Here is a 24,415-nt window from a genome sequence, read left to right as displayed (position 1 = left end):
CTTTCTCCTCTGGACCTGCTTATTCATTCTCCATTTTTTTTTTTTTTTTGGTCGACTAATCGGTACGTGTGCCATAGTCTTGGTCAACCGACTATTTCCTTGGTTGACGACAGCCCTAGTATTTTGTTGTAATAATGTGAGAGTGACTGCCCTCTATGGGTTGAAACCTGGGTATTACAATCAGATGTTGCTATTCTCAGAGAATAGCAACATCTGATTATATCATTAACCACCACCTGTGGAATCTAAAATCTGTAGCGAGTAGGATGAATTGACAGAATTAAATAGAGAGGTATAGTAAGTATTGAGTAGCTAGTTAGCATAGCAGACTGTTTTGGTTTTTTTTATTTTATAGTATAGACTGGGCGTGTCTTCACTGCTCCAGAAGCCCCACCCACAATCACGGCAATTTCTAGCAGATAAACGTCAGCCAAAACTTCTGGGTTCAGTTACTCTTTAAAACTTAAAACATTAATCTTTAAAAAAAAAAAAAAAAGGAACAAAACAAATATCAACCCTTGCACATTTAACCAAAATACCTTATTGTGAAATAACTGTTCTGAGTCGACACTTCCTCCATCAGACAAACACCCGACTCTCAACAGTCAACATTTACCTACTAGTGGGCTCTGATGGACCCAATCTTTAAAGTGATATTTTCAATTCAACAGAAACTACGTGTCCTCTTTTAAATACTATAAGTAGGCCTGTAATGAAACGCAAAGGTCTGTGACTCGTAAACACTTACTATGTGTTATTTTCTTTTGCTTTGGTCTGACAGACCTCAAATAAAAAAAGCTGTTGTGTCACAGAAACCACAAAGGTTTAGTGTGACTGTGTCCAATATCAAGCAAGTGAATATAAGAGCTCCTTGAGCTTTGTTGCCTGCCTTTAAACCAATTAAAAATGCATAATGCTTAATGGGAAAGTGAGTGTTGTGACAAGTAGATCCAATTTGGTTTAAAAGCAGTTGCTACAAATTGGATTTAAAGTTTCATGAAGGCAAAGTTATTACCTTCTCTTTCATCTTCTCAATCTTCTTCACCGAGCTGCGTCTCTGGTGTTTGTCCTCCATACGGATGCTGAAGACGGGGTCGCCTCTGCCAAACTGCTTCTCTTCTTGTTTCTCGGCCTCCTTAAGCTTGCACTCAGCGCTGATGCTCTCCGAGTGGTACATGTGGTAGGTTTTCATCACCTGGACAGACCAGACCACACACAAAAATACTTTGAGCAAACTGAGGAAAAGATTAACCTTGGTCATTTGACTTTAAAGTGAGGAAAATTTCCTTCAATTCTCCCATTTTTGAGAAGAAATCCTGAGCACCAGGCCTGTGTATGTGGGGCCAAAATAATGTCACATTTTTAGCTGGGACTTGCCCAACCCACAAATAAAAGACTCCTATCCTTTCACGCAGTCATTTATCACACATCATTCCAACTCACAGAGGGCTGTTGGTCTCTCCTTACACCACAAACTAAAGACAGATTCTCTGCAGGCTTTGTATATGAGCCAGTCGTATACCCACAAAAGCCACAAATCACTGCAGCTAAATCTGACAAGCCTTCAACTGCTAAACAGTTGATGAGAAACACCCTCAGGAAGTCAAATCTGGGTTTGCCCTGTAATTTAGCAATCAGATTATTAGAGGATTAGATTGACTGTTTGAGATCAAACGTGGGCTCCTGTGGAGTGAACACGTGTATTTAAAGTGAAAGTACATCCTATAACCACTTAAATGATCAGGTATGAAATAATGTAGTTTATTGATCCTAGTCACATTCTTCACAATTTAGTAAATGTATTTTAGTTTAGTGTTTTTAGATGTAAAATGTTAGAGTTAATGTTCTCTATGGGTTGAACGCCGGCTATTACAATTTAACTTTGCTATTGGTTGACATTAGATCAGTGACGTCTTTTTTTGGATCAGTGACGTCACTCACTAAGGCTGCGTCCATCCTATTTCCTTTGTTATCCACTTTTCCTTAACCCCAAGGATGACGTCACAGGGTTAAGGAAAGGTGTTAGGAGAGGAGTATGGAAAAGGCCAACAATCAGACGCACTTCAACTAGGTGATGTAATAATTTGACAGTCGCAAAGGTTAGTGACGTCTGCCGTGGTGAAAAAAACTACTACATTTCCGAAAATGGACTACTAAAAAGACATTTATAACACTTTACGCTGATATGATCTAAAAAATCACACGGTTTGAATGTAAATCAAAGGAAAAGAGGCTACCAGGCTACGAGGAACAAAAGTGAAACTAACAAACGTCACATTGAGAATGGTTGCTCACACTCACCTTACACTCAGAAATATGAAATATGTTGAATAAAAACATAATGTGACTAAAAATGTCTCTGATCCCTTTTTCTTGAACCGCAGAGGGTCGGTTTTATGTCAGTTATAATCTGATAATATGTCTTACAAATAATAAGATAGGAGTTTTAGATTATTTACAGTATTTAAAGTTGTTCAAGGCATATTATTACATTGGTAACTTATCTCCGTTACTTGTCGGTAATCATGAGCTTCCGTAAGCGCTCGGGTGTGCGTGTGCCTTTAAATGTTGTCGCCGCAAGGAATTGTGGGTCAGCATTATCTTATCTCCTTTGGTAAAGGATGCATCAGTGTATCCTAGGCTAAAGGAGGTAAAAAGCGAAGCATTTGAGCCTCTTTTCCCGAGCTTAAAGAGAACTTGGATGCTCTTTATCGTGGCCAACACTTAAACACCACAGGGGGTGAAGGAACAGTGGATAGGAAAGGAGATAGGAGGGACAATTCAGATGCAGCCTAACTGTCGCTGTTGGCCCCGTTCCTCCCATAAAAGATGACCTCAGTGAGCATTGATTGACAGCTCCATGCAGAATTGTGCAGCGCTGTGGGGGTGGGCCTACTGTGACTGGGCGTGTCTTAACTACTCTTAGAGCAACGCCCATAATCTAGGCATTTTTTTAATTTCTCTCTAGTGACAGCAGCGTCAGCAAAAACCTGGGGGTGTACTTAAACTTCAACACGCAACAAAAGCCATTAAATACAATGACCTGCTTTTGATTTTACAGGACAAAGGGAAACCCACGTGAATTGTAGGACTCAAGGTTCCAGGCTAATGTCACGGATCACGCCATCTCAACTGGCCATTACTTTGCGGCTATGGTCTCTTGCTGACATGCCCATTCATCAGACGGGTTATTGTGGGCACTGCGGCTGGTCTGTGCTTTGTGTTCATTCTATACAAACTCGCCTCACCTTTACCAAATAAACTATTTTTGTTGTGTTTCATGTGCCAGAGTGTCTGTGAGCGTGCACATGCATGTGTTTGTGCATGCGTCACCACATGCGTCACTGTAATCCTGGTGAATACAGATAGAAGGACCGTTGTTGGATTTGTCCTTGAAGATGTTTCACCTCCTTCCAATAAAAGCTGCTTCTTTAGTTCTGTCTGGTTGCATTTCTCATTTCACTCACTGAGTCACTGATTCAGTGGTAAAAGTGAGAGCCGAGTTTAACAATAAGCACAGACAAACGGAAGATTTAGGACGTCTGAATGTTTTAGTGGCGCAGCAGGAGAGTTAGATTTAGGATGCTGACATGGATCAATAAGTTTGAATAACCCAATGACCCCAGCAGAGTCGATTACTGAAAATGTTAGAGGAACGAGTAAGGTAATAAAAAAAAATAATTAAGAGACGAGAGGGAATGTAATCTGATAAGAAGAGAGGAAATGAGGAGGATAAAGGAAAGAAAACAACAGAAAATGAGAAAGAGTGAGGATGGAAAGTCTGTAACCTACTTTGCATCAATTTTCACTGTTATTAATAGTTTTGAGAATATATGTTCTTCTGTCTGTGAAGCTTAAATGGGTTATGGAAGTTATCCAAAATATGAATAGAGTACAGGGCAGATGCTACATTTACACGCCCGGGAGAAGGCAGCAATATGGAGCACTGGTGGTATAACCTGGAATGAACCCACTCCGGCAAATTAAAGGTCTAGAATCTTTGTATGAAATATAGTTGCACCAAACCTCAACTCAAAGACCTATATGGAAACTCACCCACCTCAAAATCCAAACATCTTTCCCAAGAACTGAGTTATTTCTGTACATTGTCTGGGATCCCGTAGCCGTTAGTTGGGTTTGGCCTAACTGGAACCATGTTCAGACATGGCTGGCTGACCATGGGTCCTGCACTCCACACTTATTGGTCTAGAGTCCGTCCCTTCTGTGTTTATTTGACTCTGCTTTTAAAAAGAACATTTTTAGAAATGGACCAGACCAGCTATTTCAATTGCGGATACTGACATGTGGCTGTCTGATGCAAGAGCTTCCCATTGTGTGCGTGTAGACATGAACTTTGCTCACAACAGAATAGTCTACTGGGAGCTGCAGTTTCATTGAACAGGGATTGACAACAGAAAAAATAAATAAATCACACCTTTCACGGTGCAATTATGAACTAAATTCAAACTGTCTGGACAAAGGTAACACAATGGAAATAGCTGAGGGTAGCTCGGAAATACATCTTTGTATATTATTTTTGTGTAGAGTGAGAAAAGAAAGAGCCTTTGAACTAAGGATGTGAGAGAAAAAAAATTGATATATTGCAATATTTCACCACGTGATTATTGTATCGATCCAAAAAATGTCCAACTCCATTTTTCCAATCATGTTTTTTTCATTTAAAAAAACATTTATTTGTCCAAACATATGCATAGTACGTAAACACCAGGTCACTAGGTGTCAGTGAACTCCATCAGATGTTGTTAAACTATATCTCACTCCTCAATGCATTTCAGCTTGGAAGTTGCACTTTATTTTCATAAAACATACTGGGCACTTTTATAGGTTTATGTGGTTACTTTTTTTTTTTTTTAAAGAATTTAAGAATTTAACACAATCAGAATTTGTTGTAGAAGCAAAATTCATAAGTTAGTTACCATTTACTTGTTCTCGCAAGTTTAAGAAAAATAAATAAATTGTATTTCATACCATTTTGTACTTGTTATGGTGAAATTTGTAATTATTGATATCACAATATATTGCAATGTATTAGGGGTGTCCCGATCCAATATTGATATTGAATATCGGTCCGATATCAGCCAGAAAACAAATATCGGAATTTATCGGACTGCATTTAAAAACTCAGATATATATTATATTAATTCAATTGTAGAATACTGTAGATATTATGCTGAAGGTTAAAATGTATGTAACCAATTGGTTAATAACAAATGGGTCAGTTTTTCTCATACCTACTGTTGTTGACTATTGTTCTGTTTGAGTGACATCACTTGATCAAGCCTTTTCTAAGATTCCACACTACAAAATAAGTAATAAAAGTATGTATGATTCATGCTGATATCGTATCGGGCCGATAGCAGCATCGACCAATACTCAAGGCTGCAATATCGGTACCGTGTCGAAAGTGAAAAGGTTGTATCAGGACATCCCTACAATGGATATCATATTGTTTAGAATTGGGATATACCGGGATATATCCTATCGTGACATGCATGTCGTGAATTGTATCATATCTTCAGATTCATAGCAGTGCACACCCCTACTTTGAAAATAAGAGAACCAAATGTACTGTATATTCTTTACAGTTTTTTACAGCTGGTTAATGAAGTTTAAAAAATAATTTACTGACTTAAAACTGAGGGAAAACAGTGTTTTTCGGCAATGTGATTGACAGTGTGCAGCATCTTGAAAACTCTCAGAGGAGCATGTTTTATGAAGTCACGGTTATAAATAGTAATAATCATTCCATAAAACATTCTCAATCAGAGCCATTTGAAATATGAGTGCATTTGAAAAAGAAAGAACTTACCGTATATAGTTCATTAAGGACTTTCATTAAGTCCTCTTGGAGTTGGAAAGCTATTTCTTTGCTCTGTAACACAACCAAATAAAAATAATCATTTACAATGAGACTTTAAAATATGATGCAAAATAAAATAATAACAACATAAAATTGATTCAGAGCAATGATGGTAAATTGTGAAAACAGAGTATGGAAAAACGTACATATACTCAGACTACAACAACACATATTTAGCCAGAGGTAAAAAAAAAATGGACTGTCTATACTTGGCCTTCATGGAGGCACTACAGGAACTTGAACACTAGGAACTGTTCATATGATTGTTTGTATATGTCTGTTTATAGATGATTAAACAATAAAAACGCAAGTTAAAAAAAAATTGATCAAGAGATCCATCAAACTGAAACACTGTGCCCTTCTAGTCAGCAATATTACATTTGCATCATCCCCCAAGGATGTAACCAGGTTCAAAGATGCATCTTTGTTCCACATTTCATATAAATGATTATACATTCGTTTTCATAACAGATAACACACTTGATAGCTTGCACCAGTTTGAAAAATAAAAGCATCAAACATGTATTTCTCACATGGTAACAAACACAAAGGGTTAATCGAAAGTGATATAATAACATTCAAGTTTTAAAACTAAACAATCAGACGCTGCTGGAGTTTTGCCCTGTACATTCTCAACACATTATCTGGCTCTCTCAATAGAAAAAAAAGGTTTCTTCCAAACATGTTAACTCAATCAGCCATACCACAATGCTGACTTCAGAAATACTATCACACACACACCCACACATTAATGTATCACATGGTTTTGGGATAGAGTTGAATGATGATGGATTTGGAGGATTTGCTATTAATTGGACTCTGTAGCTCATATTTCCTTACCAATGATGACTCATATAGTATCACATGTTTATGAGAATATAATTCATGACAAGGCATTTTAGATTTCTCTGCTAAAGCTGATACCTTTTGCAGATACCTGGATTGTATTACATCTTTAGTTTGCTGGCTGGCTCTTTCTCTAACCTAATTATCCTCAGATAAATCACATTCTCGGAGCCGCTGCAAGCACGAGCTGCAGAGGGCTAAAAGATGGCATTAACCCACAGACTGTAGTGAGATAAAAGGAGTGATTTATTTCTGACCAGGTAATGGAGTGTGGGATTTTGAAGGCCGTGGAAGTCAAAATATACGCGACATACATTCCTGACCTCATTTTTGGGGCAGTAATCTGCAATAGCGTTAAGTGACACACACATGTAATCAGGAGTGGATAATTGTATAGATGTTTTGTGTTGGTTTTTCTTTCCAGAAGAATAATCTACATTGGAGGTTAGGATACACTTTTTTTACCAAACTCGTCATCAGCTCATAACTAATGAGTAAAACGTAACTCCAACTAATTATAACAACATCATGAAATTTAAACAACATGTGTTGCTCCCAGGTAAAGCTGTACACCGTCCAACCATCTGAACAGATCGCAAAGAGGATTACATTCTTTGTCACAGGCTGAAATTAGAGAGGCACGTGCTGTGACCTGGCTGATAAAGCACTTACCACATTTGCAGCCAGTTTATAATTTCTTAGATTAACGTTACATTGCAAACAGCCTCTAAACTAATGACCTGAACCAAGAGGCAACAAACTTGCCATGGGCCAGGTTGAGCAATGAGGTGCAGATAATAGAGTTAGACACCTATGTGTTTGGTTATTTACAGGATGATCTGGTCTTTAGGTCTTATTAAGTAGGGCTGGGCGATTTTTTTAGAGTTTTTTTTTATGCACTTAAAAATGATTGCAGACATCATATATATTGTCAAAAGTGATTGCTGCGATTGTCCTCAAGAGTTAAAATGCATAGAACAATCCCAAAATAAAAATTAAATGAGGCTCTGTCATTCAACAATTCCATGCTTAAACCCAGGTTTTAAGTGTAACAGCTACTTCACAGTAGCTTAAATTCAATTAATCAATTAAATCGATTTTTTGCCCAGCCCTATTATTAAGTAGAATCAAACTTCATCCTTTCAGTGATTGGTCTTTTAACAGTACTGAACTTTCATATCCTCTTTGCACATCATTGATGCACATTAGCAGTTAAGTTTTCTGTAAAGAAAAGGAAGAAAAACTATATCTTGAATCTGACGTATTCAAAATACAACCAGATATACGATGGGAAGCAGATGCAAACTGAAAACTCAGGCAGACTGTTGCTTCATACTTCTATAGGTCATTAAGATGAAAGCGTAACAGGCTGCATTCAGCTGGAATCCATTCATCAACCATTACTTAAGAGGACAGGACCGTTGGCGAGCTGACAGTTCTCACACCAGTGAGTTCATCCAATAGAGAAGGCTAGAGAGTGATCCGGAGCTCAAGTGAGAAGCCTCACAGATTACATGAGGTTGCAGAGAAGTCTGGAAAGAACGTGCCAGGAAACAAGACTAATCCATATTCTTTTTGTTATATCATTGTTTAAAATGACAGTGTTATTATTAGTGTAAGAGCTATACTTACAACATGCCATGTGTGTATCGTGGGGACCTCAGGTTAAAAAACATCAACCTCGTCCATCAATCGTGACCACTTTTATTTCTTTGATTTACACTCCAAACCAGCTCTTATTTAATCTCTCACTGTCGAGTACCAGGAGGGGGCAATTTATTTAATTATATTAAAAGGATCCTAAAAGGAAACTCCCCTTTCAAGTATGTAGTATCAACCGTATCCAGACCACATCTGAGAATCCAGAAAGGGGAAACCAATGCAGACTTTTAAGGAGTGGTGGGTTTCATATTGCCACTAACATTAATCACAGTGCAGAGATGACAGTTGTATAGCCTGCGGTGTGTGTGTGTGTGTGTGTCCAATGTGTGTTTGAAGAAAAACACACATTCGGAAAAAGAACTTAAGAATTGAAAGCAAAAAACAAGAGCCCAAACCTCCACCAAGCGCCAAATCTCCTCTTTGCCAGAAATGATCTGGATCAGTGATCCTGATCATGGTAACATTTACCATTACACCATTACCATTCACGCTTTAAATACTTGGAATAATAATACCGATACAGTAGGTCCAAATGTATGGACACTCCCATTTCTTCTGAACAATTGCAATGAAATGCGTAATCTGATTCCAATCCGGAAAGAAACCCAGTCGGGTTATTGAGGAAACAACCCGACATCAGTCAAATTTCATAAAGCTCAGTCAATTACAAATAAGATTTTTTGAAATTTCACCATTGATGAAAGATGTGTATTTTTTTAAACTGATTGAAAATTAGCATATTGATGCGAATTCCCGTCCAAAATGTAATGGAAACTTCAAACTTCCATCGCCTATTGTCTGACGAGATTTTAACCAAAGACAGACAATACTTAACAGACTTTGACGAGATTTTAACCAAAGACAAAGTCTGTTAAGTACTTTCTGGGTAATCCTGCTAATGGCAAAACCAATCATTACTATGAACAGATGCACGTGCAGTCGAGTCACAACTTAAATCAATTAAAATATATTAATAAATGAAATAAATAATTAAATAAAAACAGTTCTAATCAGTTTTATTTTTTACATCTGGGCCACTACAATAGAATTTGTTGCAACAACAAAAAAAAAGTTCAAAACAACCTCCAGCTGTGTGGTGTCAAAATATAAGCTCCACAAATAAATCAAAGAACCTAAAGATACTATTTATCAATGGAAACTGAAGGCATGCAACAACATCAATCCAAGTTTAAAGAATGAATCACAAGCCAACTACTAAACATCTGCATTCAGACAACAATTGTAGTGTTCTGTTACTAGTAAAAAACATAGTGCTAAAAAAATAAAAACCCAAGCTACAGAACAAGGAGGTCACCAAGACGATGTTGACAGAGACACCACGGAGACTCTGGGGTCCTCCTCGGCTGTTTTACCAAACAGCATGAAACCTGAACTTACAAGGAAATAAAAACATCAGCCTTTGAAGTGCTGGAAGGATGACAACAGTACAGCTGTCCTGTCAGAGCTGAGGAAGTCCACGTAACACGTTCCAAAGGGGACTTTTTCTCTTGTTTGTGCCTCATTATTGAAGCACAGCAGAGATCAAAGGCTCACTGAAGCTGTAATTAGAGGCCGAGCTGTGTCTCGGGTCTCCTGTGAGCTGGGACCTCCCACCAGGCCGCTCGCTGTTTGTCTGCACAATATCACCTGGATCCACAAAGGGACGGCAAAACTTTACAGGGACAGCCGTTTCATAATGCAGACTAACATAGCCGATTCCAGAGTAGCAGTGGTGATGCAGGTGGAGCACTGACAGAACAAGGACAACACACACTGCGATTCTGAAGACTGCAGCATTTCAATCTAGGCCTTTAAAGTTTATGAAAAAATATCTGAATGCTTTCAACAAGGATTTGGAAACATTTTATTATATTACGACCTAAAAAACTGTTTAGCATCCAATCTCTTTAAAAGAACCATTCACAGCCAGCAATGAAACAAACGCTGCTGCAACTTTGTGTTTGTGTGGAATAAACCACAAAATGTATCATTTAAAAGACTGTACCTTATGAGTCATCAGACAAATATCAGCAGATGTTATTTACTTTCTAAACAAGCAGGCAAGCTCAGCACAGCAACAAAGTCATGACGATTATTTCAAGTTGCACTAAAATTAAGACGCTTCTTTAAAGAACAGATGCTTTGTCATTTACGTCTGTGGTGAATTCATGTGACTCCTGCAGCATAGTAGAAGCTCATAGTCTGCCGGAGAGTTCTCATATTACTGGTGGTAATGGCAGATGATCTAAAGTTTAGGCTTTAAAGCTGAAAGAGAGCCGCTGGCGCACTGACTAAAGCAGCGTACACATTTGTTTTTGTTCCGATTTTACTCCTTTAAGACCAAAAACGGCAAACGCCAGATTATTCTATTTTTTTATAAGATTATCCTGTGATCTGAGGTTGTTAAGAATTAATTTGTCTTGATAATCGGCTACGAAACAGGTCTGGGCCGACAATCGTAAATATATTAACTTGTTCAATATTTACAACCAAAACTCCTTGTGTGGGGAAAGCCCAAGACTAGCCAATCAAAAGCAAGCCGACTGAGAAATACGTAATGCTGCGTTCAAGGCAACTTGGAACTTGGCCTTTTCGAGTCGAAAATTCCGATCTCCGAGTTCCACCGAGTTCAGCGGCAGCACTTCGATGTATCTCAAACTTGGCCGACCGCTATAATATTAGATTATTTTCCTGACGTTACTATGAAGGAGCTCAAACTTTAGGTAGTGTTTCAAGTCCCTTTTTCAATTAGGACTTTGGAAAATCCCAAGTTCCGAGTTCCTTAAAACACCCCATTAGATCAGGTTGTTAGATCTCATTTAATCACATGAGATTTCTGGCTTGGAGTGAGATCGGTTGGACAGAATAGTTATGTGTGTGCTGACTTAAGACGAGCACATCACATCGTGGTACGATCAAAACTGTTATGTGCCTTATTTTTTTATCTTCATGTGCGGGGTCTGTAACAGAAAAAACCCTGATGTGTGTATCCTGCTTTCAAAGTTCTAATGTATTCATCTAGATTCAAAAACTAAACCCCCACAGTACATTATAATATCAAATACAAGCTTTGGTACGTACCGCAGTCTGTATGTAAATGCCATATTTTTTGATTAAATACACATTTTTGTCTAATGGATGGTTTAATTTAAAGTGAAAGTTTAATTTATACAACACGCTGCTGCCCAGTCTGACCCCATGAAATATCTGGAACATGTTAGAAGTCTAACAAACTGTTTTGCTGTTGTCCTACGACCTCAGATTAGTTGTCAATCATCAGTAATGCAGAAGAAAACTCTAAATTATAAAAAACACAACTGTGATCACAACAGTCAAAAATAGAGCCAGAATATGTAATACAAACACTTTGAGACATGCTGGAAGCAGCAAATACTATGAATCACATAAGTGATGGTGTTCAATACAAATATGTAAAACAATTCAGTTCAGAAGCCATGGAGGGAGTCTGCGTTTTATTTCCAACACTTACCTTCTTCAGTAGTCTTGTGGAGTCTTCGCTGATCTGCATGAACCTCATGATGACGTTGTTGAGGTAGATGTCACTCAATGTTGCATGGTCCTTACTCTCCCTCCTCACCTGGTTCAGCAACAGGTACCAGCAGTTGACGGGGGACAACAGGTTCTGGTCTTTTCTGACGAAACATTGACAAAAAAAAAGATGCGTCAGATTTTCTGTATTATAACACCATTAAAAATATAACAATATCCTGATTTATAGATTTTTAATAGAATCACAATCTGCAAATAAGCAGAGAGCTGTTTTTAATGTGAATCAAGCATGGAGTTGGAATAGGACCAACATAAACAAACAAGAAATTCCTACTTTTTATTGTGTGTGTAGGGCTGGGTGATTTTGCCTAAAAAAATCTCTGATTTTCTAAAGAAAAATTTGAATTTCGATTATATTTTCGATTTATACATTTTTTTCAATAAACTTAAAAATGAATGCAGACATCAGATATATTGTCAAAAGTGCAACTTTATTGCTGTGATTGTCCTCAAGAGTTAAAATGCTTAAAACAATCCCAAAATCAAAAGTAAAATTCAACAATTTCAACAAATGCAACAGCTACTTCACAGTAGTTGATTAAGAAATCAGATAACTACATATTTTATAACATAAAATTACAATTAAAAAATAATAAACTCTCCCCTTTGCATCTCAGCATAGTGCAAATATAAAATTAAACATGCCTGTGAAACACATATAACCTACTCAAAGGGTAAACATATGTAAACAAAGAGGGGGCTGGCTCACATCGCGCTACGGTAACCCACAAGGACGGAACGCGAAAAAGTCTGAAAAAAATTGTGGTGGGGAAAACAAATGGAAAAACAAATGTTTTAGTTAAAATAAAAAAAAAAAAATAAAAAAAGTTGAATTTGCTAAATAAAAATCGTTTTTATCTACAAATTCGACAAATCAATTTTTTTGCATAGCCCTATGTGTGTGTAAGACATTTTTCACAATTTAAAAGTAAAACTGATGCAGAATGCAAATACAAACATTTCTCATTTATGAAGAAAGAAAGCTGGAATGGTTTTATTATTTCTGAACATTTAACAGTGTTCCTAGAATGTGATAGTTCTTTGCCATGCTGCATATTGAATAACCGACTCCAAGCATTAAAGTTTTGTAAGAGAAATCAGAGAAGGGGGTACGTCATCTACATCCCTGGGTGTTAAATGTCCCACATACTGGTGGCTCTGGGCTTAAAAGGTTCTCGATAACTAGAAGTACATATTTGAGAAGGCGATTCTTTGTATCGGTGACGTTTCTAGGGCAGAGCTCCAGCAACACTTAAGCCCAGATGACTTCCTCTAACCAGAGAAGAGAGAGTGCTTTAAGCAGTAGTGGATGTACTGTACTTTAAAAGATGTAACAGAAGTAAAACTCAGAAGAAACGTGACAGCAGAGGAAAGACTACAAATAGGAAGTGCAGCAAAAAGGGTAAAAAGGGGCAAAGATTAGGAATGAGAATGAAGGCTGTTTCCTGTGCTGTGTGCGGCTTCCAGGCTAACTGCAGGACGTTGTCCAGACCAGCGTAAGCAGAGGCCCTGTGTAAGCACTGGCCTGCAGACGGACTTCCTTTGGGTTAATCTATAACATTCATCCTGCCTGCAAAAAAAAAAAAAAAAAAAAAGCTGCAGCACCGATTAAAAGCATGCAGGCCTGTGTGTACACACGTGTGCATGTGTGTCTTAGGTCAAGCCGTGGCTATGTGCCACTCCTTGCAGCACTTGTCAACATAACAGGTGAAAATGTGGCCCCTGCGAGTGGCCCAGCCCTGAACCAGCCTTCCATGGCGACGGCACATCTGCTGTAGGAGCACGACCCGAGCAAACCAAGAGCTGATGGAAGCATTCCACCTCGCTCAACTATTCCCTCAAACGCTGCAATAACAGGAAACAAACTGCAATTGATAAATTGAGAGATAAAATAGGTTTTTTTTTTTAAAGTCATTCAGATGAACAATGAGGGAAGACAAATAATGATTAAAAACGGCGGTGCCACATGGGAAGCTCATAAAGGACAAGAGAGTAAAAAAAAAAAAAAAGAAAGAAGAAAAACAAGTAAAGTGGTCCCAGAACTGTACAGCATGACACACACTCTGTCAAAGAGCTATTACTACAGTATAAACCCTCTCTGCAATATGCATCAGGGATGTACCACACTTCCATTCTATGGCACTAAATATAGACACGAGAGGTCCACATGTGCATATTTATTAATTCATGCTCACGTTTGGTTGTGAATGCACATTGCTCATGAACCCACTGCAAAGAAGCTGGAACCTGCACAAAGTAAATATTACCACAATTCAAGAAAATACCCTGTTTGGTTTTGAAGGCAGTGTAAGCTTTAGTCCATGTGGTATTAAATATAATACTTTTTCAACCAGGGCTGGGTTCAGTTATAATTGCAATCACGTAATTGGCGATTATACAATTATAACCTGATTACAATTGAATTTGTATTTTTAAATGGCATGAACATTATATAAAAACTGTGATTTACAATTTAATTTAATGCAAAACTGGACACAATTATTAAATATGTTTCATATCAAGTTTCTTTGTTAGTTCTCTTGATAATCATTTTAACAGTTGAAAACTAATTTTCAAACAAGGGGTATATTACCGGCACAAAAACGGCTCAGACGCCCACGCCAAAAATATTAATACCAATATTTTCATTGATTAGGAAGTCTTACAAGGTACCCAAGAGATGATAATCAAATTAGATAAAAATAATGTTTTTTTTGTATTTTTACAGCAGATTTAAGACATGGGTCAAAACTGACCAGTTATCATAAGAGATGCTAACAGAAAGCTACACAAGAGGAAGGTTAAGTTTATTGGGCTTATTTATTAAAGGCTCAGTAATTGTGCTTCATTGTAATTCAACTTTAGAAATTGTGCTTGATTGTAATTCAGCTTTAGTAATTGAGAACGCAATTGTTATTGACTTTCAGGGGGGAATAATTAATAATTGTAATTTTAATTGTAAATGGAAAAAATGTCAGTCACCGTAATCATAACTGTGTTGTAATTGAATATAGATAAGTGAAGTCGTAATTGTAATTTAAAAATGTAATTGACCTTGTTGTGTTAAAGCTGAAGACCAATTTATTGGAATCATTGCAGACTAATTTTGTCTGAGCAGCCTGACTAGTTTTTATCTTTACCATTACCCACACCTCACTGGAAACTATTTCATATGGTCGATACCCTTAACTGCTACAATGTAAACATGAGTTTTATGATAGTCAGCTTGTCACACAATGCACAGTTTACAAAAGCAAAACCAATAATGTAGGAAAACGACCCTGAATTCATGTTATGAAAACTATAACAGGAAAAAAGTTGATTTAACTTAAATTAACCAATTTTACCTGGGTTGACCTACAAAATGCCAGGAACAAAACAACTAAATATAGGACGAAAAAAAAAAAACCACTAACTTTGAACCTTTTGAGGCCATGGCAACATTAGAAACCCTACGGGAGATGTCTATTCCACATAATGGCAGGAAAATCTTTCAGTGTCATAATTTCCTTTTCAGCCAGGGCAGGAACTGGGTCAGACAAAGTCACAAATGGATAGACGGCTCCTCAAGGGTCTCCCAGGTTCAATGAACTACAGGTTTACACAGGAAAAGCTGTGTGGAAGAGACTCTGAGGCAAGGAAGGACATGAATGAAACGGAGAACTCAATAGCAACTTCTGCCTCCCACGAATGTGCACGTATGGGCATGTTCATGCCATTTATTCCAAGTAATTGGGTCAGTGTTAACATATTCACACTCTCAGTGACTAAATGGATGCTGACAGTCAATGGTGATTACCATTTTTGTGTGACACTTGTTGAAAAAGGAGCTTTAGTGCAGCTGAGGTAAAATCTCTTTCAATTAACACCATGACACAATGAGCATTTTAGCCATTAAACATTCTTGCTGCTAATTAAATTAAATGTTTATGACATAATTCTTATATTTAAAAAAACAATAAAACAAAACAACAAGTGGCAAAAATGCTATTTTCAATACAATAATCTATCTCTAAAGCAGCAAAGGTCTGCGTGTGTGTGTGTGTGCGTGTTAGTGTGTTTGTGGAGCGAATTTCTCCCTGACGCGGTGTGAGTTCGACCTGAAACTTTGTCAACGGCTTCCAAATACCAGAAGTGTGTGCATCCGTTATTTTGGAGTAATTTGGTGTTGCAAAACGTTCATTTTAAAATTACGGCCCTCTTATGAGCGCGGTAATGAGCGTGCTACTTCCGGTTCATGACGTCACTTTGTCGCAGTTTGTATGGGTTTAAAAAAGAAGGTCAATATTAAAAAGGTTTCTTGTACAGCTACAAGTTCTTGAAGTTAATATTTCATGGTTATTAAAAATAATTCCTGTGATCCCAAACTTCCTTTAAATCGTGGGTCACGGACTCCACTTCCTCGGGGGCGGTGACTGTGCTGAGGGCCAATAGCTGACATTATCACAAACATTCTGCTTCTTCAGACAGTGGAATATAACTTTTTTGTGAGCGGATGGGTCCACAACACGGCTCCACTATGATTATTGTTCTGCGCAAGGGGGAGTGTTTCTACTATTCTATGTGTTAAGATGCTAGCAGCTATGATGTAAACACACACACACACCGACACACACATGGCTGATGCGCGTGCATGTTAGAGTGCCGAGATGTACATGCTGAACGCTAAGGATGTAACAATTCACTCAACTCCCGATACGATTCGATTCACGATACTGGGTTCACGATACGATTCTCTCACGATTCATTTTACAAAATGGGACTGTAGACAAATAATGATTGAAAAATGTTCCTTTATTTTTTTGGGGGAAAAAAAATACTGTACAATTTTCCTTTTATTTTTCATTGTCAAAAGAATTCCTTGATAAACTATTCAGAACAATGCAATTTAACAAGAAATAAATCTTGAATGAAATAAATAAAAGAATAATACAAATGAAGAAGAAGCCTATTAATTTAAATTCTGGTTCTATAGTAAACAATGCAAAACTGCATAATAGTTCTTTTTTTTTTTTTTTTAAAGTGCAACTGAAAATGTATTTTGTGCCTTAACAATTGGACTTTAAAAAAAAAAAAAAGCAGTCTGCATTTATTTACGTCAGAAATTTGTTTGGACCAGCAGAGGGCGCTGGTAACCCAGTGGTCGGTTGGCATGCAGCTAATCTGTGCAGTGAAGAAGAGATGCTATGCTAGCAGACAGAGCTAATAGAAAAACGTGACTTTTACAGATATTCACGTAATATTACAGATATTCTTTCAGTGCTAAAGGGGTAAGGAATCATTTATGAACATGTTTAAGAGTATAAGGCGGCCAGAAAACAAAGTAGTAGCAGAATCCGCCAGCCGTCTACACTTCTGGATAGATAAAAAAAGTACTGCGATTCAATTTTCAGAAAATCGATAACAACCGTGATACCTATGAATCGATTTTTAACTGCCTTACGATTAATCGTTACATCCCTACTGAACGCACACAGAGCCGTTTAGAGAGAGAGTTGCGACTTTGGTGGTGCAAAACGTTTATTATTTGTGGTACTTCCGGGTCCAACAACCTGTGACGGATCATGTGCATGTGTGAGAGATAACCCACTGACACGCACGCACGCACGCGCACAAATATACACCTTTATAACACTATAGAGTACAGAGTATGTACACCTCTTTGTACATCCAACCTTCAAACATATTCTCATTTGACCATAATTAACAACTCTACATAAGCTCCTCCCACTATATGAATACATACTTCCGACAGGCACTGTACTAGTGTTTATAATACATCAGCTTTTGCCAAAGGTTCTGAGGATGCAAAGCAAATATTCAAGTAGAGCTTTTTTCATAATGTAACACTTTCTATTCTCCCCTTGGAAACAAATTGCGGAAGTCCTTTAACCACAAGCTTAATTCCACAACAAAGCACCCTATCTATGGAAATCCCATGTGTGGCTTCAGAAATGTAAATATTTCCATAACTCCTAAAAGACCCTCCCTGAACAAACTTTGCATAATACAGTGTCTTGTGTGTCTATTTAACAAAGAAAGAGAGTTTGTTTAAGTTATTTCTGACGTAAATAAAATACAGTGAGAAATGCAGAGGCTGCACTGTGACCTTAGTTTTGTTTTTCGCAGGAAAAAAAAAAATTGGCAGTAATTGTTAAACATCAAAAGCTATTTATTGACTCGTCACTCATTTTCTGACTATTATCAGCTGTCAGAACTAATAGGAAAATTCCTGGACTGTGAAACTGTGTAATTTGTTTTTCTTTTTTTTTTAAATCTGTACTTATCATGATCATTTATTTAAAAAATGATGTTAAGAATTTACGTCATTTCATCAGATTTATTGCTGCTATTATTAAAATTATTTGTAGAAACATGCACAGGCAAGCTCTATTATGGCTTATTTTTTAAATAAAAAAATTAAATCAAATTTCACATCTTGGAATAATAGAATTAATTCTTTTTTTTTCATCCATGACCTGACAGAGCCTTTAGTATTTTTTTCCACATTTTAGAGATGTATCTGTTGTGTTTCTTTGTGATTCCACTGGCCTCACTCATTAATGTAGGGATGCAGCAATAATGATTCCAGTATCTGGTATTTGACATGTGGTGGGAAAACACATGTACTTGACTTCTAAAACATGCACCAACTTTATTTGAACAATAATAACATCTACATTTATATCAACTAGTACAGTGCCTGTTGGAAGTATGTATTCATATAGTGAGGGCTTAGGTAGAGTTGTCAATTATGGCCAAATGAGTATGTGTTTGAAGTACAGTATGTGTTGCCGCCAATAACTTCCGGGTTCCTTCCGTCTGGTCTAAACAGCGAACGGTCAAACAAACATGAAAATAGAGTCAAAAAGTAAGTTTCCTCAAAAGAGACGTCCACAGGAGCTCAAAACTTGTGAAAGAGCCTTAAACTATCTTCACCTCTCTCACTCGTTTGCCTGCGCACAGATCTGGTGCTACTCCAGGTCTTCAGCGAGCGACCGGCTCTGGTCACACACGTGACTCTAGCTCGCCACTGTGATTGGCTCTGGCACGCACCGGAGATATACAGTAGATGGTGCGCTAGCGCCCCCTCACACTGAGGTCAAAAGCTGAATAGGTTTCACTTCTGGGTGAACATGGATGTGCCGTCCGGGTGAAATAAAAAAAAAAAAAAACTATATTTTCACAAAACATACTGGGCACATTTATAGATGTATGCGGTTTTTTTATTTAAGAAATGAAGAACCTAACAGAATCAGAATCTGTTGTAGAAGCAAAAGTTTAACTTTTTTGAAGAATGTTATTTGTCAGTGTAATAAACAATTGGGATGTCCCGATACAACTTTTTCACTTCCGATCCAATACCAAAATTGCAGCCTTGAGTATTGGGCGATACCGATATGGATCCGATACCATATCAGCATGACTCATACATACTGTTATTACTTATTTTGTAGTGTGGAATCTCAGAAAATGCTTGATTAAGTGATGTTATTAAACAGAGAACAATAGTCAGCAACAGTCCGCATAAGAAAAACTGACCCATTTATTATTAACCAATTAGTTACATACATTTTAACCTTCAACAAAACATCTACAGTATTCTACATTTTAGATGCAGTTCGATAAAATCTGATATTCATTTTCTGGCTGATATCAGATCGATATCCGATATTGGATTGTGACACCCCACTTGTTTTTAATATCTGTACTTGAATTACAGTTAGTTACTATTTACTTGTTCTCACAAGTTTTTTTTTAAATTTTTTTAAGGAAATAAATTGTATTTCATACCATTTTGTACTTGTAAAAGTGAAATCTGTAATTAATGATGTTGCAATGTATATCGTATTGTTTAGTATCGGGATATATCGTATCGTGACATGCAATTTGTGAATCGCATTGTATCGTTAGATTCATGGCAATGCACACCCCTGATCAGTAATCAATAGGTACTTAAATCTGAGTACGCATTCTGGACACAAGTGCTATTGGACATCGGTATATATAATAAAATAAGTGCATCAATATTATTCAGCTGTAACATTATGCAGCATGTTATCTAAGCAGCTTTCTGTAGGTTACTGCATTGATTTTACTTCATATCTTAATCAAGTGCATCTCAGAGTCTTACTCAAGACTTAAAGACTGATGAAAGTGTGTAGAGTGTTTTATCAGGTTAACATCAGGATTTTCTTGTGCTCCATCTTACTTTAATTTTACAAACAGGTGAACGACAATAACACTTTCCTTAGAAAACAAACCAGCATTAAACGGCACCAGAAAGACAGTTGATTTAGTTTCTACTCAGCATTTCCTCGTCTCCTGTGTGGAGGCCAAAGAAATAAATATTGTTACACTCGTAAAAAAAACCCTTATGGATCTACAACCTCCACGCAGAACAGAAGATCATTAATATTATTATTATTATCAAGATGAGATTTATTTCCTGGTGGATTGTTTAAGTGGTAGCTGCAGGCTGTACTGTAGTGCTGGCATCAATCATATCACACTCCATTCTTACTACAGCAGAGGTTTGTCTGGCTCTACTGAAACTGGATGTACTGCTTCTCAGCTGTAGCAGTACTCCCATGAAAACTCACACTTTTTTTTTTTTTTTTTTGGCAAAGTTTGTTTCACTCCTCAGATGATTTTCAGACTGCACCCCTACTGAGTCCAAGCATTTCCCAGCCAGAGAAAGAGAGAGACTGTCTAGGTCTCACTATATACACCAACACACACAGATGGGAACGTGTGCTCTCAGTGTATGGAAATCTTCCAAACACCATAAAAAAAATCATCATCAATATGTCACAAAAATGTTGCTCATGAATTCAGGAAATTGCAGAATGTTGTCAAAATGTTTTACCATCAGTTAGACAAACAAGTCACATAAAAAAATCAAGTGCCAGCAACAGCAACACCCAGTAAAATAAAAATAAAAATTCAACTAATTCCTATTAAAATGCTTGCCCTTTTTATTTCGTTTCTGATTTGCCAACAAAATGTTGTCAAATAAACACAAAATGTCTCAAGGCTACTGACAACATGTCAACACAGTTTTCACACAAGAGAGAAATGTGAGGGGAAAAAAAGACAGTGAAGCTTTTCTGGATGTGGCTTTGAGTCAGTATGAAACCACAGGAAGGGTTTTTAATGTTGTTTGAATGCCTTGTATTTACTTAAGAAAAACACTCCTGCTCCTTTAACCAGTGTTTACCATGTGAATGAAGCCAACAGACTGTACATCACACAAAGAAAACCACAGAGCGCCATACCAGTCTCCTTCACCAGCTGCACACACGGGTTCATACTGCTGCTATACAGCCATTGGAGTGTCAGAATGGAGCAATGTTTTTTTCAGACAGGCAAGGACAAACTAGCTTTGTTTTTCTGCTCACAAAAAGTATAAACGGTATGCTAATGACTGCGTTTCTCTGAGCACGCTCCAACTGTGTAATAAGACTAAAAACTACAACTGGCTTAAATGTAAACGAATACCTCAAATCAAAATGAGGGAGAATGTGAGTCAAATTAAGAAGAACAAAGATGTGAATAATATACAGTTTTATGTCAATAACTCTACTGAGCAAAACCAACTAACTCGGAGACTAAATCTTATCTTCGTTTCTCATTTCGATCATTTTATAATGATTATTATATCTCAGCAGCTGCAAAACAAAGTATAAAGGGTTTATGAGCTTCCCTTACTCTCACAACAATAATAGCCAAATTGCCAAGCTCTAACGAGCCATTTGGAAGAATACAGTGTTCTATCTCTACATTGTCTGTCTACTGGTTATCATAAAGAAGCACAGACAGGGTTGGACATTAAACTCATAATCCGTGAGTTAAAAGAATGACACCCTGAAACCTAAAAAACTGGTTTTGTCTGCACCAAACTATCAAAATCCATCTACTGATGTTTCCTCTATACTATAGAGTGGTCCCCAACCATTGGGCCGCAGTTTTAAAAAGTTACTTTGATTTCATTTTCATGCATGTTCCTGTAGTTTTATTTTGAAAATTGTCACTTCCACTTTTGCGCTCATATTTCTTCCGCTTGACTGCATTGTGAAGAAGTGCAGACGCCACCATGGAGCATATTAACTAGGGGTGTTGATATTGGTCCGATATTAGCCAGAAAACGAATATCGGATTTTAGTGAACTTGAATTGTTTGCACTTTAAACATTCAATTTGTTTTTATTGGATATATTTAGGTTATTTTCAGGGTCTTGTAATTTATTTTTTATTTATTTTATTCAATTGTAGAATACTGTAGATATTATGTTGAAGGTTAAAATGTATTGTATTGGTTAATAATAAATGGGTCCGTTTTTCTCATACCTACTGTTGCTGACTATTGTTCTGTTTGAGTTACATCACTTGTTCAAGCCTTTTCTAACATTCCACATTACAAAAGTAGGGATGCACCGAAATGAAAATTTGTGGCGGAAGCCGAAGCCAAACAAAATATAAATGCTTGGCCAAATACCGAATACGGTTGTTACGTTTTTCACTATTTTTCTAAAAGTGCAAAAATAGCCTAGAATCAATTTTTAGACATGTTTTTTAAAGAAAGTAAATGTTTATTGAATATTCTGACATTTTTTAGAGATTCCAGTAGCCTTTGCTGTAAAAAAAAAAAAAAAAAAAAAAAACCATAAAGTTTTTCATTTATATTAGCCCTTCAAATTAAAAAAAACATGCATTTAAAAAGTGCATTAAATGGGAGGTATGATGAAAAAAATCACTTTTGCTACAGTGATATACATCCCTTTAGCCTCATTCAGAGGGACAAAGTTGAAAAAGTTCTGTTTCCTCCCTCCCTTGTTATTCCACATTTTGTAAAAAGTCAGCTTTAAACGGGACAGTTGGATTTTGTCCACGTTGGCAGGTGACGGCACCTAACACGCCTCCTAGAATGTAAGCTCCTCCCTCTCCAACTATCTTACAACTAAAACAGCACTGCGGTTTAATGTAGAATATATATTATATTTTATTGCCATATATGTAAATGCAAACTACACTACTGGACGCCCAAACTGCACTACTTTTTCTGCTGCCGATCGTGTTGGGAGTCACTGTTGAAGCCATGGGCCCATTGTTTATGCACATCAGCTGTTAGCACTCTGTGCTAATGCTACACCAGCCTATGCAGCGAGACCCGGTGTAGTGTAAGGAGGAAACGATGGGGATGTTAACGAATTCGTGGCTCACAGCGCTAACAACAGGCTCAGTTGTGGAATTGGACGGCTTCCAACTTTTACGCGGTGACGGACGATGGAGAGCGGAAAGGATAGAGTCTGGTTGTGTTTGTGTGTGGAGAGGAGCTGCTGCTGCTGGTTCTGCAGCAACGCGCACACACTTTTCCGACTCAAAATCACTGCACGTTGTTTGATTGCGTCACACGTTACTATTCTGCCTTGCTTTTGACTCACTAAACCGAAGGCCGAATGTGACTTTTTTTGCAATAATCGGCTGAATATTTTCAGCTACCGAATAATCGGTGGATCCCTATACAAAATACAAAATTAAGTTAATGAAAACGTAATCAATAAACCTGCTCAAATTCAGTAAACCATTGATCCCTGAGGGGTGATGGGTGACATTAATGCCGCTCTCATACATCTTTATATGATAAATATAGATAATCAAAAAGGAGCAGTCAGAATAATCCATGTCAGTACAACTTATATCTACCTTTGAATTGTATCTTACTCCTAAATTACATTTTTATTTTTGACATACTTTTTTGTTTATTTATGGTTTTCTTTTTTATTAGTATTTACTTTGTTTACTCACAGGAGTTAAAAACTAATAATTTTCTGGGAAAAAAAAGATTAATATGTCTTAAAAAAAAATGAAAATTAAAGCGAAAAAATAAAATGAATTTTATGGGGCCCTAAGAAACCATTCATAGAAAGATAATACAATAACCATTCAATTTTTTGTCTGGCTGAAAAATGTTCATTGAAAACTGGTGTAACAACATTGATAAAGTGGACAGTAAGTATTTTATTTGCAGTTTGCCATGCCAAAAAGGTACACACTTAGGTAAAACCACTGACACCACAAGAATGTGCCATTGTTTCATTGGTGATTGTTGTAAACAAGTTGGCTGATGAGGATAGTTTAATGTTTTCAGTCCTGGTCCCTGTTGATTTTTTTCTCCTGGCAAGTACAACGCTGCCCAAAATGAGCTATTAATGCAACTGTACAGAGCTTTCCTAGAAGCTTGAAGCACTTTTAAATGTGTAGTGTAAAAGGAAACCGAATCAAATCCAGTTTTAAAATCGTAACTTTTTCTACCCATATGAAACTGTCCTGGATATTATTATTATTATTATTATTATTATTATTATTATTATTATTATTATTATTATTATGTTATAGTACTTAGTGTATAAATGTTCAAAAAACAGGGAATCAGAACATTTTCAGAGAAAATTTT

The 24,415-nt window shown here is 37.0% G+C and overlaps 1 protein-coding gene across 15 annotated transcripts in view; it reads right to left on the bottom strand.

Annotated features, from left to right (window-relative positions):
• Positions 1-24,415, bottom strand: part of srgap1a (SLIT-ROBO Rho GTPase activating protein 1a) — a 125,113-nt gene that overhangs the window by 63,072 nt on the left and 37,626 nt on the right. For all 15 annotated transcript variants that reach the window (XM_028449322.1, XM_028449332.1, XM_028449324.1 and 12 more), the window contains exons 3-5: positions 11,880-12,042; positions 5,831-5,893; positions 1,016-1,195 (exon numbers count right to left, since the gene is read on the bottom strand). In XM_028449322.1, the coding sequence (XP_028305123.1) occupies positions 1,016-1,195; positions 5,831-5,893; positions 11,880-12,042 (406 nt within the window). The remainder of the gene's footprint in view (positions 1-1,015; positions 1,196-5,830; positions 5,894-11,879; positions 12,043-24,415) is intronic.

Source organism: Gouania willdenowi, chromosome 6 (assembly GCF_900634775.1).
Source record: "Gouania willdenowi chromosome 6, fGouWil2.1, whole genome shotgun sequence".
NCBI classification, from domain to species: Eukaryota; Metazoa; Chordata; class Actinopteri; order Blenniiformes; family Gobiesocidae; genus Gouania; species Gouania willdenowi.
This window is presented reverse-complemented; position numbering and strand designations above follow the sequence as displayed.